At 35.6% G+C, this 14936-nt stretch overlaps 1 protein-coding gene across 1 annotated transcript in view; it reads left to right on the top strand.

Annotated features, from left to right (window-relative positions):
* Nucleotides 1-14936, top strand: part of yrt (erythrocyte membrane protein band 4.1-like yurt) — a 159025-nt gene that overhangs the window by 139143 nt on the left and 4946 nt on the right. The window contains exons 8-14 of the mRNA XM_045740550.2: nucleotides 1438-1628; nucleotides 2460-2597; nucleotides 2820-3325; nucleotides 4991-5161; nucleotides 7163-7366; nucleotides 8582-8666; nucleotides 11736-11789. Of these exons, the coding sequence (XP_045596506.1) occupies nucleotides 1438-1628; nucleotides 2460-2597; nucleotides 2820-3325; nucleotides 4991-5161; nucleotides 7163-7366; nucleotides 8582-8666; nucleotides 11736-11789 (1349 nt within the window). The remainder of the gene's footprint in view (nucleotides 1-1437; nucleotides 1629-2459; nucleotides 2598-2819; nucleotides 3326-4990; nucleotides 5162-7162; nucleotides 7367-8581; nucleotides 8667-11735; nucleotides 11790-14936) is intronic.

The following is a 14936-nucleotide window of genomic DNA, read 5'->3' as shown; positions in this document are numbered from 1 at the left end:
GGCTTCGAATCCGAAGCCTGTCCATGTCTTCTATATAACTCCTCTGTATCCCCTGATGCTGGGGAGTGAAAGAGGGGAGGGTTTTGTTTTTATTTTAATAATAATATTTTGAGGTATGCTAGAGTTGGTGGTAGAGAATACCTTCCTTAACTGCTCTCTTGCAGTCGGTCCTTATCTGATTTCCAGGTAAATGGGGTGTAGATGGTACAGAAAGCTGCACATCTTCTTTCATTGCATCTACTCTTGAGATACCTGTGACTGGCAAGCAGCCTGGCATGTTGTACTCCTTATATGTCTTACCTGTGCTCAACACAAGTGCTCAACACTGTTGCTAGTACACTACTTCACTTGAACTGCTTTGTTTCCATTGCACATATTTCATTACACACAAGTTAGGTGAGAAAGTGGTGGAGGCCAAAACCGTCAGTAATTTCAAAGTGTTATATGACAGTGCTGGGGAGACGGGACACCACGAGTGTAGCTCTCATCCTGTAACTACACTTAGGTAATTACACATTCATCCAGTTAGTGAGTGCTACATTACTCATAAAAACACTACTCACATTTTCTTTAATGGTAGAATTGGAAGATGAATAGGTCATTGGGGTTTGATCAGTACCATTACTGTACCAGTAATTCCATTTTGTGGAAGTACAGACTATGTATGTCTATTTTATATTCTCACTACCTTATCAGATACAGTCTACACACTAAATATATACTGTACCTGTACTGTTATATTCATCAATAATATCCTGGTTACAGCACAGCATATGTTGTAGATGTCCATGGAAGATTCAGTTAGAGTATACTGTATATGTATTTTTGATAAAAGATTTAATGCACAGTTTGTATGTTATTCATTATTCTAATTTCAATATGCTGCTGCAATATTTTTCTCTGATTAAATTATCTTATGTTAAATTGTTAATGGTCAGTTCTTCACCAAATAAGCCAAATTGCTTTGTTTTTTAATATATTGTAGAATAATCAAATAGTTAAAACATAAGATACTGTATAGTTTAATGATGAAATTATAAAAGGACATTATATAAAATTATTTGCAATAGATAATATATATATATATATATATATATATATATATATATATATATATATATATATATATATATATATATATATATATATATATATATATATATATATATAAATGTTAATTCACAAGGACAACTAAAACTGATGTACAAATTATTTTAATTTATAAATATATTGCAGGAAACATCTTTCAAATTGGCTGCCATGGCTTATATTCTCATTTGTAGAGATACATATCACAAGGTTTATGTAGTGGGTGAAGAGTTTGGAACTAAAATGTAACATGTCAGTCATCTAACTTATTTTTATTTTATCTATGGCCAAAGAAACGTTAACATGTATACTGTATATATATTTTTTAACGGTCTTTTAATTTTGTAGGGCAAAGATGGTCAGGGATACAGATTGGGTCTCACCCCAACGGGGATTTTGGTCTTTGAGGACGAAACGAAGATCGGACTCTTCTTCTGGCCCAAGATAACTCGTCTAGACTTCAAGAAGAAGAAGTTGACACTGATGGTGGTTGAAGATGATGATGAGGGCCGGGAACAGGAGCACACCTTTGTCTTTAGGTGAGGGCCGGGTGGTTGTAGTAGCTTAGTACTCTTAGTGTCATTAACCCATACACGGAAAATTGTAGGCCTGTCGGGTTTTTTGATCATTCACACACTGCTGTTAACCCATCAGAGTGGGTGTGTATTTAAAGTTATAATACATGTACTGGTCCAAAAAATAAATGTAATTATCTTTTAAAAGGAATACTGTGTGTGTATAAATCTGTAAGAACCAAATTCAAACTTTTATTCAAAAAAGTGTGTACACAAAGAGCATAAGAGTAATGTACAATTGTGGGGAAAGGAATTACACATGTACTAATGAAGCCACTATTACGCAAAGCGTTTGGGCAAATAACTCTGACAAATAAATAAGGACATAACCAGATTTACTGGTATGTCTTTTAGACTAATCTGAGAATCTATAATAAGAGGGATCTGTATATAATGGGGGGCTCACTGTACTTTGCAATATTTCATTTAATGTGCAATTATTTATATTATAATGTATTTCATATAGCTTTTAATGCCTGACACACTGTATTCCTGGATGTTAAGTCACATTAACAATTCAATTTCAAGTCACATGGTAAAGAATAAACCCTGTCATTATTGCAACATATCTTGGTTAAAATTCAGCAAAATTCTGAATTATGAAACTGGTAATGGTAAGCAAAACTCATTTGGCTACCATTGCCAGTTTCATTTTCCTGTAAGACTACAAGTTATCAGCGAGGAAATCCACCCTTGCTGTTTCTCAGTCTAACTAATCATATTGCTCTGAGCATTGTGTAGGAATGGAATAATTAAATGTGTTAGTGAAACTATAATACCTACTCTTTTTTACAGATTGCACAACGAAAAGGCGTGTAAACACCTATGGAAGTGTGCAGTTGAACACCATTCCTTTTTCCGTTTGAAAGCTCCCAGTAAGGGACCCTCGGGAAGGCAAAACTTCTTCAGGATGGGTTCAAGGTTTAGGTACAGGTATGTTGAGAGCTTAACTGTATGTGAAATTTCACTGACCATAATTTGATTATATATATATTTTTTTTTATGTCCAGGTCAGTTAGTAATTATAATGTAATATTTAAAGTTTTTATGGAAAATGTTAATAGTTAATAATTTGCCGAGACATTTTTCAAAACCCTGATTTTTTTTTTTTTTTTTTTTTTAAATATAAATGTATCAAGAATCTGTACATTGCAGTGGACGCACAGAGTTTCAAACAACCCTCCAGCAGCGCACTAGGCGCACAGTGCAATTTGAACGTCGACCAAGCCAGCGGTTTGCCAGACGTCAAAGCCACGTGGTGCGAGAAAAGCAGCGTAAAAGCGTATTAGAAAAAAAGTTAGAAAATGGAAAAGGTGGCAGTACTAATGAAAACACTGCCGTAGGTACCATCATTGCTACAACTATTGCTGCCTCAGATATGCCTGCAAGTAATGTGGCAACTACAACAGCCAGCAGTATCAGTAGCATCTCCAGCATCAACAAACCAGTTATTTCAACTTCCAGCACTTCAACCATTCCATCGTGCACCACCACACCACCTCCGTCTCCTCTTGATGCTCCCTCTTCTCCCATACCTTCTAATAACATATCTCTCGTGTGTCCGGCTGTTTCGGCAGTAATTTCTCAATCTTCCTCATCTCCCACAACGTCAACCTGTGCTGCTGCTGCTGGGGCTTCTGTACCATCAAATGAAGAAACAGGTATTTTGAAATTTTATCTTGTCTTCTTTATCCTGATTCTGAATTATGTAAGCATCACCATAGGCATTGCTGTAGATTCCTTAAAGCTTTCAACAAAATTTTATATGTAGTATACATTTTCCATTGTTGTTTATACAGTATTTATATAGTTAAACAATATTTATTGTCAAAGCTTGAGTAAGTATATGGGTCAAATATATATATACAGTACCCAGTACTGTACTACTGTATGCCTTAGGAGTTAAGTACATAGTACCAGTTCTTGTGTACCCGTAAACACTGGCCAAGTAATGCATAATTATATAGATTGACTATGGAAGACTTCCCAAAGCAGATGATGCAGTCTCAATATAATTGATTCCATGTCATTACTGTACTTAAGTTTTTGTAGAAAGGAATTAAAGAGAAGTTAACTTTTGATCAGAGATTCCAATTTTAAAAAAATTCAGATTTCAAACAAAAAAAATAATAATGTACGCTGAACTTGAAGCTGAATGTTGGTTACTGGTCCTCTACACTTTGAGAACTAAATGAGCAGTGATCAGTAGTAGTAGGCATCCATCAGTCTCAGGAGACTATGGAGTTGCGCTCTGGTTGTCGGTCTGGAGTGGCCTCAACAGGGCGCAAAGCCAGGGTAGGTTGATTCGGGGGAGAAGCTGTTACAAAGGCAGCAGGTCCCCCCTCTCCACGCTAAAATATACACTGTACACACAAAACATTACTAAACACTGGTACCACACCACTATAGTTGTGAGGTTGGCTTTGTCTTATGTTTTGCGATGCCTTTTGTTTTTCTTTAGTGATGTGTGATGTAATCCATGTTAATATACTGTACAGTACTGCATAAGGCAGAATTTGGCTTTCCATTTTTATATAGTATTTTGATCTCATTATTAACATGGATAATGTTTAAGGTAAGATGTCAAGGTCCTAGTATAAAATATGGTTCAGGACTACTTTGTTCCATATGAACATAATTTTTTTTTTTTATTGGTACCCCCTGTATGTGTATTCATACATACATACATGCATGTGCATGCGCACGCACACACACACACACAAATAAGAAATTTACAAAGATGTAACCATACATGCATACAGATATATTTACATAACCACAAATTGTCAGTATATGTACAGTAATACAGTATAATAGATTTTGAAGACTAAAAGTTATTGTAAGGCTTTGTATATTTAAATGAGTATAGTTACTCAAGAATTGACTTACTCTTACTAAACTCAACAGTTGCTTGTTGAATGCTGCTGTAGTTTGGCATCTGAACGCTTGACTGACCTGAGGACTTTTCTGCATCTTTTCTTCTCCTTGATATGGTCCTTCCTCCTTCCCCAATCCTCATTGCCTACAGTGACTTTCCTACCCAAACAAGCTTCTTCTGATATTGATAAACAGCTGTGCTAGCACTCCTTACGTAATTTGAACAAATCTCAAGTTCACTCGTTTCCTAGCTATAAATATGAGAGACTTGGCATCTGCCAGTGTAGTGCCAATCTTTATGGGGCTGGTGCGAGTTACTGTCATAGCTGTCTCGAGCATCCCACTCTCTTACAAAATTCACCATCCTCCCCCTGCAGTCAATCCACTACCCTGATGACCTGTGTCTCACAACTCATCCTTTCTCTTTTCTTGCTCTCCTGGGCCTGTAGAAGATGCCACGTATGCTGCTGAAGACAGGCTAGACACCTTGATTAAGAGCTTGGCCAAAGACACATCAGTACCAAGCTATTTGGACAGTACAGTCAATGAGCTGGCCAGGGCTAAGCCTTGTCAGAAAGAGGTCGGGGCAGAGGCCTTGCCACAGCCCACAGGGGCTATAGGTAAGAGTGGTGAGTGTTGCTATGAGTTAGTGGCACAGTATGGCTGTAAAACAGGCTGCAGTATATGGTAAATATGTATTTTTGGTGATTTGCTTCTGGCTAAGGCTTATTCTTGGGTAAATAATTGGTACAGAGTGTCTCAGGCAGGTGCCCATGTCCACTCTGAATAATTCAGACTGAATCTTATTGATACTAAAGATGTTTCCAGCTAACCTTCTAATATCATTGGCAATAACTGTGCAAGAATTATAACTGTAATCTTGTTGTGGAATGGAACTAATTATTTATATTGCAGTATAAAGTAAAATTCCTGTTCTGCAGTTTGCTGAAATGTAATTTGTTAAATATAACATGCTAATATAAAATTTGTTATATTTCTGAACACACACAATAAAGAGTCAGCACAACCTGTGCAACATGACTCAAAGTTGTGAAGTCTGACCTCTTGATGCATACGCTTGGGAAAGATATCCTCCTTGCACATTCTTGTAGGCTACTCCTGCCGATTGACCATTATTTTTTCAGCTTGTTATTAATAGTTTTGTGCATGTTTTTAGACCTCTTTTGTTTGCCTTACATTTAAACTACAACACTACTACACCTTGAACTTTGCAGCACAATGTTTTGTGATAGTGTTTACTGAAAGCAGCAAGTTAGCAGGCCACATTAAAACAGTTGAACTTTCTACTTTCCTAGATTACAGAATTGCTAAAACAGCATGAGTATCCACCACAAGATGCTTAAATGTATTTTAAATATATTTTGCATTTTTCATACACTGAATATACTATTTTTGCCATATATTTGTTTACATGGTAGACTGGTTGGCTGTAATAACTAATATAATTATTACTGCCATTAAGAAATGTTAAAAGAGCACTTATTTGACTAATATTCAGTACAATTTAGTGACATGCTTAAAAGTTTTATACACGAGTTCTTCTCCAAGCACCATCACTGTTTTTATTGGTGGGATTGCATAATGTGATTACTTAAGAGAGAGTAAGTAATTATGACAAGAAGGCACAAAGCCGGTGTGACTATGTGGAGAGTTGAATTCTGTTGAGGCTTCCAAACGGGATGCTGCCAAATCTTAAATGGCTCTTTCATCCCATATATTTGGACCTCTCCCTTTTGTGCACCCATAATATATGTTATATGCAGAGGCTTGCTTGATATTTACACTGATTCTATACTGTTGTGCTATAGTGTTGCATAAGAGACCTAATACTAATGCTTTTACTAACGTGGATATTTAATTTCATTGTGATTAATGGTGATTGTGCAAGTGAAACATTTTAATACTGGCCTTGGTGGGGAAAGTGTGAGTGCCTGGTGACCCGGAGAACCTCAACCAGTTGATACGTCAAAAAATAGATGTAAGGACGCAGAAAGATCTGTGAATGGGGATTTGAGAGAATCGGTAGAGCAAAATGAATGAGAAAATAAACTTGAGAAAACTTTTGTCAGAAATCTTTGTGGCGTGTGTTTAGGAGAAGTAGCAGTCAATAGAAGAGTGAAGATATCTCATAATTTTGAAAGTGCTCGTATATGATGCAGGCCAATCAGTCTACTATTAAACCACAAGAGATGGGGGTATTACTTCAGGATTGCTATTTAAGCAAAGCAAAATTGACTATTTTTACTGGATGTTGATTGCACATCAAACATTATTGAATTAACATTAAATATGTACTGATTTATTAATAATGTATAGAAACATTTAATAAAAAAAAAAGCACATGTGAATGACATCTGCATGACCAACATGGAATGTTCAATTAATAAATTTATACAGACTTTATTTCTGTTGTGTGTCATATTTATTTCCAGTAATTATTTAATAGTTGTTATTGTAATTAGAAGCTATTTGGGTAACTCTTGTAATACCTTTGAAAGTACAAATGTAGATTGATTGAGTTGCTTCTGTCAATTCAGATATATTGTATATCTAGATAGTATTCATTAAGTAATACTGTATGTTGATTACCATCATAACAGAAGCAGAGCTGCTGGTGAACAAGATGAAAAACTTGGACAGTTGTAAGAGCAACAGTATTAATGGGGCTGGAGCAAAGATTTCATCAAGCACCACCAAGGTGAAGGACATCAATGTGGTGGTGATTCCAAACAACCAAGCCACACTCACCAAGAACACTGCTCGTCCAATTCCTCCCGACCAGTTTAAGTCCAATATTCTGAAAGGTGAATTTTCCTGAAGTGTAAATGTGTCATTGCACTCACATTTGTGTTCATGTATGTGATCATTAATATGGATAATTAGTTTGAGGGAATCAATATTATATTATATATATAATATAATATTGATTCCCCTATTAAAATTGATTTGTTGTAAATGTAACAGCTATGCAATATATACATTGTGAATTCAATAGAATGGAATACAATAGAACTGTCCTGGATTAGAATAGTTTACGTTAGTTCTGTTGTTCTCGTCTGCTGTTTGGAAGGAAGTTGTGTATGCTGCCACTAGCTCTTGTTGTATAATATCTGTTTCATCCATGCCTCTACCCCTTTTAATACTTGGTAACCCCCTTGGAAACTCTGCATTCCTTGTCATTTGTAAGAGTTTTTTCTGTTATTACTGTGACGGTGCTATTGTAGTTACCGTACCCACTCCTGGAATTATTCAGTCTATTTATAATGCCATCTTCATTATTGTGCATTATGTGTACCTGTATACTGCTCATTAATAGTGGGAAGCTGTGTTCCTCTTGGGCTATGGGTGGACATCATAGTCTGTATTTGGAGGGCATGGAGATGATGTGGTACCTTAGGGTCATTCCTGCTAGCTGTATTGGGGATTTACGTATGTGGTTGAGGAATGGGGTCTGTTTGCTGTTTTTTCACTCTTCCACCTATGCTCCACCTCATTCTCTTGTCCCTCACCTGGAAAACACCAATTATTCACATTGTTGTTAGCTTTACATCACTTAGCCTCTCCTCATAGCTAATTTACGTAATCTGGGTTTGAATGTGTGTGTGTGCATGTTTATATATTTGTATGCTGTATAATTTTAATTTATAACTATAATTTTGTTGGACAGGCAATCTGTATATAATATGTATATAATATAAATATAATATACATGTTTAGCTTATATCGAGGCCAACCGCCCCCCTCCCCCACCCAAGGCCGAACCCCAAAACAAGCCAATCAAATCATGGATACCTATTACTGCTTGGTGAACAGCAATATCTTAGTTGATAGGAAACGCGCCCAACAGAATTCCCTATTGAGAGTAGAGAACGAACCCTACTGTACTATTATATACTAGTACAGTATATAGTAGTACAGTAGCAGTGTGTGTGTATATGTATACTGTATGTATATATGTAAAAAGTAAGTTTTATAATGAATATCATTAATAAAATATTATTTTACTGTATTTGATACAGCCAAGGCTGAAGAAGAGTTGAAGAAGGGACCCCTTAGTGTAGAGATTGACAAAGCTTCCATTGGAAAGCTCAAAATTTCAAATGGGTAAGTTTTTTATCATAATATTTACTTTTGTATATCTATTGTGTGTGTGTTTATACTACTAAGCCAGTAGTGCTTTGAGCCTTTTACTGTGTGCAAACTAAAATGATTAAATTGGCCCTATGGAAGATTTTATGTATAGCTTGTTCTAATTGCTGCTGATTTAAATATGGGATTTTGTCTAGATGAAGTTCATGCATTTTTAATGTCATATGTATTATATGAGGTACTTGTTTTTGCAAGGTACATGATGTATTAAAAAGAGTATTGTTAGCCTTCATTTAAAAGTGGCATTTGATTGGAACAAATACATTCACATGAAGATTTAAAAATGTTTGACACATGAATTGTAGAACTGTTAGTATTTGCAACTACATGAAGACTGCACGACTTACTCTAAAGCAGCATAGCATTGAGATATCAAACAAGTTTTTATTTGAGAGAAAGTTTAGCCATTTTGATGAATTTCAAAATCAAACCTGTAACGGTCGATAGTGTCAACCTCACACACGTCGGGTCCACAGTTCGAGACCCAGATAGCCCAGGTGAATGGAATGTTTATTTCCATGGAAGTGTAATTACCTAAGTGTGGATGACAATTTATTCTGTAACTCCATCATTGATAAAGTTTCTGCAGGAACTTATTTTAACAGGTTCTAGGAAGTATCTGTTCTATGTTTGAAACCTAGAAGAACTGGTGCTCTGTGCGCTCAACTCGTCTCTGACTGAAGTGTTACGCTATTATACTTTGTCGATTAGGCTTGGCTCGTGAATTAAATATTTTGTGTGAGCATGCCTGTAATTGTATAATAATCCAAGACCAGGAGGTGGGGATGTTGATCTTCGGAACCTGTGTAAAGTTGTGAAAAGTTTAAAATGAACAATATATGAAGTTTGAATGTAAGAAAGCAAAAATTCAAATTTGGAATTCCCAAAATAATTGTTTTAAATTTGTCATTTATGCAATATTCAGAGAATGCCTTTATGTATTGGCTTGAAACTTAAGCATGGTGGTGATGTTTTTCCTTGACTTCACTGATTACCTAATGGTGGTTCCTGGGATGACTAGGCACTGCTCTTCAGTTGACCATTTGGAGGAGCTTGTCAGTTTAAATTTTGAGCACAATTAGAAGTCTGATAGTATTTTCCTCTATATTTAAATAGAGGTTGTTTGAGAGAGAATAGGTATGGTGTGATCTCACTTTGTCATCGGTCACATATTCTAGAAATTTAAGCACACCTTTTTTCCCCATAATAATGAAACATGTGGTAAATGTGTTGCAACATGCAGCACCACACAAACCTTCACTGTAGACCATTTTCTCATGGGATGCGTTTGACCTTGTATGGTGTTTTACTCCACATGACATTGGTTGCCTCAGCCCTGCATCCAGGAACTGTGTTCAAGAAGTAGGCTGCTCAGATGGTGATTAGATATTTGGAGATAAGATATATTTAACCATTATAGTATTTGTTAGAAAATAGTTTTGTCACAACTTGTGGTTATTGATCGTTGGATGGTTTGATGTCATGAAGACAAGCTGGAACAGTGAGTGTGAGTGTATTGTACTGTGTACAATACACTGGCTCTGCGCCCTGGTGAGGCCACTCCAGACCGACAACCAGAGCCCAACTCCATAGTCTCCTGAGACTGATGGATGCCTACTACTACTAATATACACGTACCCATTTCTTCTTGTTTCTATATAATACAATGATATAAGGCCAGTCTCATTGGTGGGTCTCAAATACCTCTGATCATAACAAAAATGCTTGTTACTTCAGAAGGACAGTATAATAAAAGTATATTGTATACAGTGTTGTATATAATATTCTCTTAGGCTATAAAGGAAGGTGGTGGAATGGATGTGTAAATATATTTCCATGGTATCATCCACTACTAAATTGATTTTATCAGAAGTGTTCACAAATAATTTTGATTATCTATAGCCATATTACTAAAATTTCCTTATTTCACCTGCGTACAGTAATGAGAGTTGCATTACATTTATTAAAAAAAAAAAAATAATCAACTTACCACTAATCTCTAATCATTTCTTTTTCGAAATGCCCCTTGGTTCTTCAGGTTTCTCCTTCCTCGCTGAATATATCAACTAGATACTAAATTTTATGTTTGCAATCTTAACATTTTATAACAATCTGCATATGATGCTCACTCTTCCTGATCTTGAGAGACAACCACCAAACTGTCTCTCTAGCATTAATGTTAATGTATACAAGTTTCTTACATTGATCCATCATGAGTGATGGGAGTGTCTCTCCTTGCTTAAGTCAGTCCTTGACAGTGAGCCTTTACTCCCTGTAAACATCACACTCACTTGACTTTTTCCTGTATTACTCTCTCTTTTTTCTCCATTTAAGTGATTTTGGACCCAAGTGTTCCATTACAAGTCTTGTGTGAATATCATTATGACAGTTGTACCTGTTGACGACACTCCTGACTCCTGCCCGGGTTGGAGCTCGGGTTGCTCAAGCTCCAATATTACCGTCTCATAACCTTTATTGCCAAAGCTTGACCAATCCACTATGGTGGACCTTAAAGTTTGATCTTAAACTAGTCACTCCTCACATTTTATGAGCTTTTTCTACCATTAGTGCTTTATTTCTACAGAATTTTAAGACATACATGTACAGTAATCATTCATTTTAACTCCAGTATAATTGTTTTCAAGTTAATTTTAGTGTACCTGTATATACATTATAGCCACAATTTTCTCGGGTTGTACTCTCTTGGTGACTTCGTAGATCTATATCGCCATCTTCAGAATTTGACTTTGTTTATTATGGGTTTCATTAAACCTTTGTTCTCACTTTGCTATGCATTTTATGCATAGCAAAGCACTTATGGGCTATATAACTAAGTAACTTATATGAATAACTATATAACTTAATAATTTAGACCTGTAACTAAAGCACTTGCATGCTTTAGTTGGTCACTATTTTATTTTTTATGGTGTATTATAAGCGTTTGCAGTTTTGATATTTTATCTATAGAAATTTGTTATATTGTATCAAACTTTTGAATTTTTGACATTTCATATGTAATTTTAGGGAGGTGGCAGATAGTACAGCTTGTAGTGAAGACCCAGAGGGGGCCATTGATGGGTAAGGTGATGTTGTGCATGGCCAAGCATGCTCTCTTCAACATTATGAGTGCTCAGTTTTGTCTAGGAAACATCGCTAACATTTGTAGATTAACATGAATAATTTGCTTATAGATGTTCATAAGTGGACATGACAAGTTAACTTGCATACCTGGACTAACAACGCACTAACTTGTAACCATAACTTGCCGCTTGAATCTAAATTTTGTTACTAAATGGGTTGCATTAACTTGACACTTTTATCTTCAAACTAACAAAGGTCACTAACCAGACATCACACTCTATTCATCATCAATTAATAAGTCATTCAAGGTACACTCATTAATGGGGTGCCTAATTAATCATTATTTTGTTCCATTGGAGATTCAAAGCTAGCATATATATGTTATTATCTAAGCATTGATCTGCATGTTGCCATATATTTGACAAGTATTTAAATTTAACATTCTTGTGGTACTCATCTTTTATGCTCTTAACTAAATTTCCTCAGTTATTTTGGTACCTTCAATTTTGTTTACAATCTTGGCTAGACTGTGTTATTGTATTCAGTTTGGTCTTGAGCACTGTTATGATAGACCGTCTATCATATATGTCAGTACTGCATATATTCTTCAGTTAACATCCTTGTCTGTAATTGGGTATTTGTCCCATAAAAAATAACTTTTAAAAATTATATACACAGAAAAGCTAACATTATATATTTGATGGTCATTTTTGTGATCAATTAGCATATAATTACTTGGGAACATATCGATAATTGGTTTCTTAAAACTGCTTGTTTTATCATATTTAATACTAATGTATTATATTCTATTGAAAGTCATCAGAATGTTTATTTTAGAGGCCCTCTTGTTATCTCTGTGCCAGGTGGTGGATGACACTTTTTTCTAAGGCAACTACCGTATTGAACAAGTAGGTACTGTACACACTTCATGTTCAGTGCTGCATTTTAATTCCCATTCCCTGACACTTGCATGACAGAAAAATACTCCTTTTGGTGTGTGTATGATACTAATAAATTTCATTGATTTATTTTTATGCATTATGTAATTTATTGCAAGTGTAAAATTAATATATTAAATACAATAGTAATTCTGTTGTGGTCTTGTAATGACAGTTGTATTTCCCAATTAATGCATAAAATGTATGTTGTAGATATGCCAGTGCATATGTATTTGTGAGCACAACCTGCTCAGTTTCTCTTGTGCCACAACCATGAGCCCACCCATGTCATTGTTCGAGGCTGGGTGACTGGTCGAGGCTAGCAATGACATAGGTGGGTCCGTAGTTGTGGCTCAAGGTGACAACGGAGGTGGCATTCAGAATGACCCATTCCTTGTGATGCTATATTTTAAATGCACTTGTACCGTATTTCAAACAGCTGTCATAGAATTATGCGCTGAATTTTTTTTTTTTTATCTACTGTCTTAACAAGAAGTTGGGATAATTTATCTTAAAAATTAGTCAAAAATTTAATCAGTAATTGGAAAGAAAGAAAATGGGAATTACTAAAGAAATGGTAAATAAGGGTCCAGCATCAACTGGCAACTTTGTTATTAAAAGTGAAGAAATAATGTAAAATTACATTAATCAGAGAAGATACAATGTGAAACTTTTACAATAGAAAAATAACCAATGTGAGGGCAATAAATTACAATAATAAAATAAAAATAGGGGAGAGCAAGGAGAGATCGTTATCAATGACCACTGGAAACTACGCAAGTATGAAGTGTACCTCAGATGTGTGTTAGGATATTGTCTTGAAGTGGTAAAGTAAATGTCATGTAGGGATAGGGAGCAAGATGTAAATCAAGAGAATTGAGGAATCTAGAGAATTTCTTGATTTTTGAGAAATCACCTGTGATTCATTTAATTCATAATTACTGTACAGTATTATGAATTAAATGAATCACAGGCAATTCCTCAACAAGTTAACTACACACCATTTTCCAATTTATTGTACTAGGTTAGTATTAAACCTGGCATAAAATGTGGAATTTTATGAGGAAAAGTTGTAGGAAGTAGATGAAGGCAGAGAAAATGGATAATAGGAATAGTGGTGAAAATAGGGAGGAGTTAGGTAGCAGTGTGTGTCAAAAAGAGAGCAAAGCATTATAAGGATATGGAATGCCCAGCAGGAATAAACACGGCTGTAATGAAATCAACCCATCCTCCGAATTGACAGTACGTTTTAATACTAAGTGTAATAAGTACATTTCCTGACTGTCATACATAGTACATAATTGCACTTATGGGACTGTTACATTTACCTCCCCATATTTTGAGGACGGGCTGAATAAAATGTATAAATAAGACATTAAAAGACCTTGTGAGGAAATGAAAGCAGCAGCAATACAATACTACTACCAGTAATTAACTCAAGAGCATGTTGTAAGAACAAGAAAGTGGCCAAACAAGAGTGAGAGGAAGCAAAGTAGAAGGTGTATACAGTAACTATATAAAGTTGGTCAAAATGTGCAAGGATGAAATACATAAGGAAACATGGGAGACAAAATAGTTATGAAATGCAAGGAACTCCAGACAGGAGAGATGAACAGGAACTTAGAGTCTGCAACAGTAACATGTGGAATGCACTGAAAGATATCATGGATACAATCTACATCCTCGACCTCAAAAACAAATACGACACTCGAACATCGAGATTTATATTTTAATGTACAGAAAGGTGGTTGGGTTAAATTTTCCGTGCAAGATGAAGACTGTTTCCATCTTTGGAGATGGGTATGTTTCCTTTCACCCTGATGCCCTATTTACCCAGTAATAAACAAGTACCTGGAAGTTAGGCAACTATTGTGGGTTGAATCCTGTGGAAAGTAGGTCATTTGGCTAGGGGACCTCAATAAGCCTAATAAGCTTCTTGCCCTCAACAATGGAAAATGGGAAGCCATCACTCACATCACCACCACCTATCTTCCCTAACTTGTGCTGTGATTGGCTGGCGGTATCGCTTTACTTTAATGTATTTTGTTTAGTGGCTCACAGTTGCTAGTTGTACAGTACCGATGTATGCAATACAGGTATCAAACATTATATATACAGTTTACATTATCATCAATTAATGAACCCAACATCAGTGATGGTGCTTCAACAAGCTCAGTAGCATAAATTACAATTTTACTTCAGAAGA

Source organism: Procambarus clarkii, chromosome 13 (genome assembly GCF_040958095.1).
Source record: "Procambarus clarkii isolate CNS0578487 chromosome 13, FALCON_Pclarkii_2.0, whole genome shotgun sequence".
Taxonomy (NCBI): Eukaryota; Metazoa; Arthropoda; class Malacostraca; order Decapoda; family Cambaridae; genus Procambarus; species Procambarus clarkii.
The sequence above is the reverse complement of the archived record's forward strand: the minus strand, read 5'-3'. Positions and strand labels throughout refer to the sequence as shown.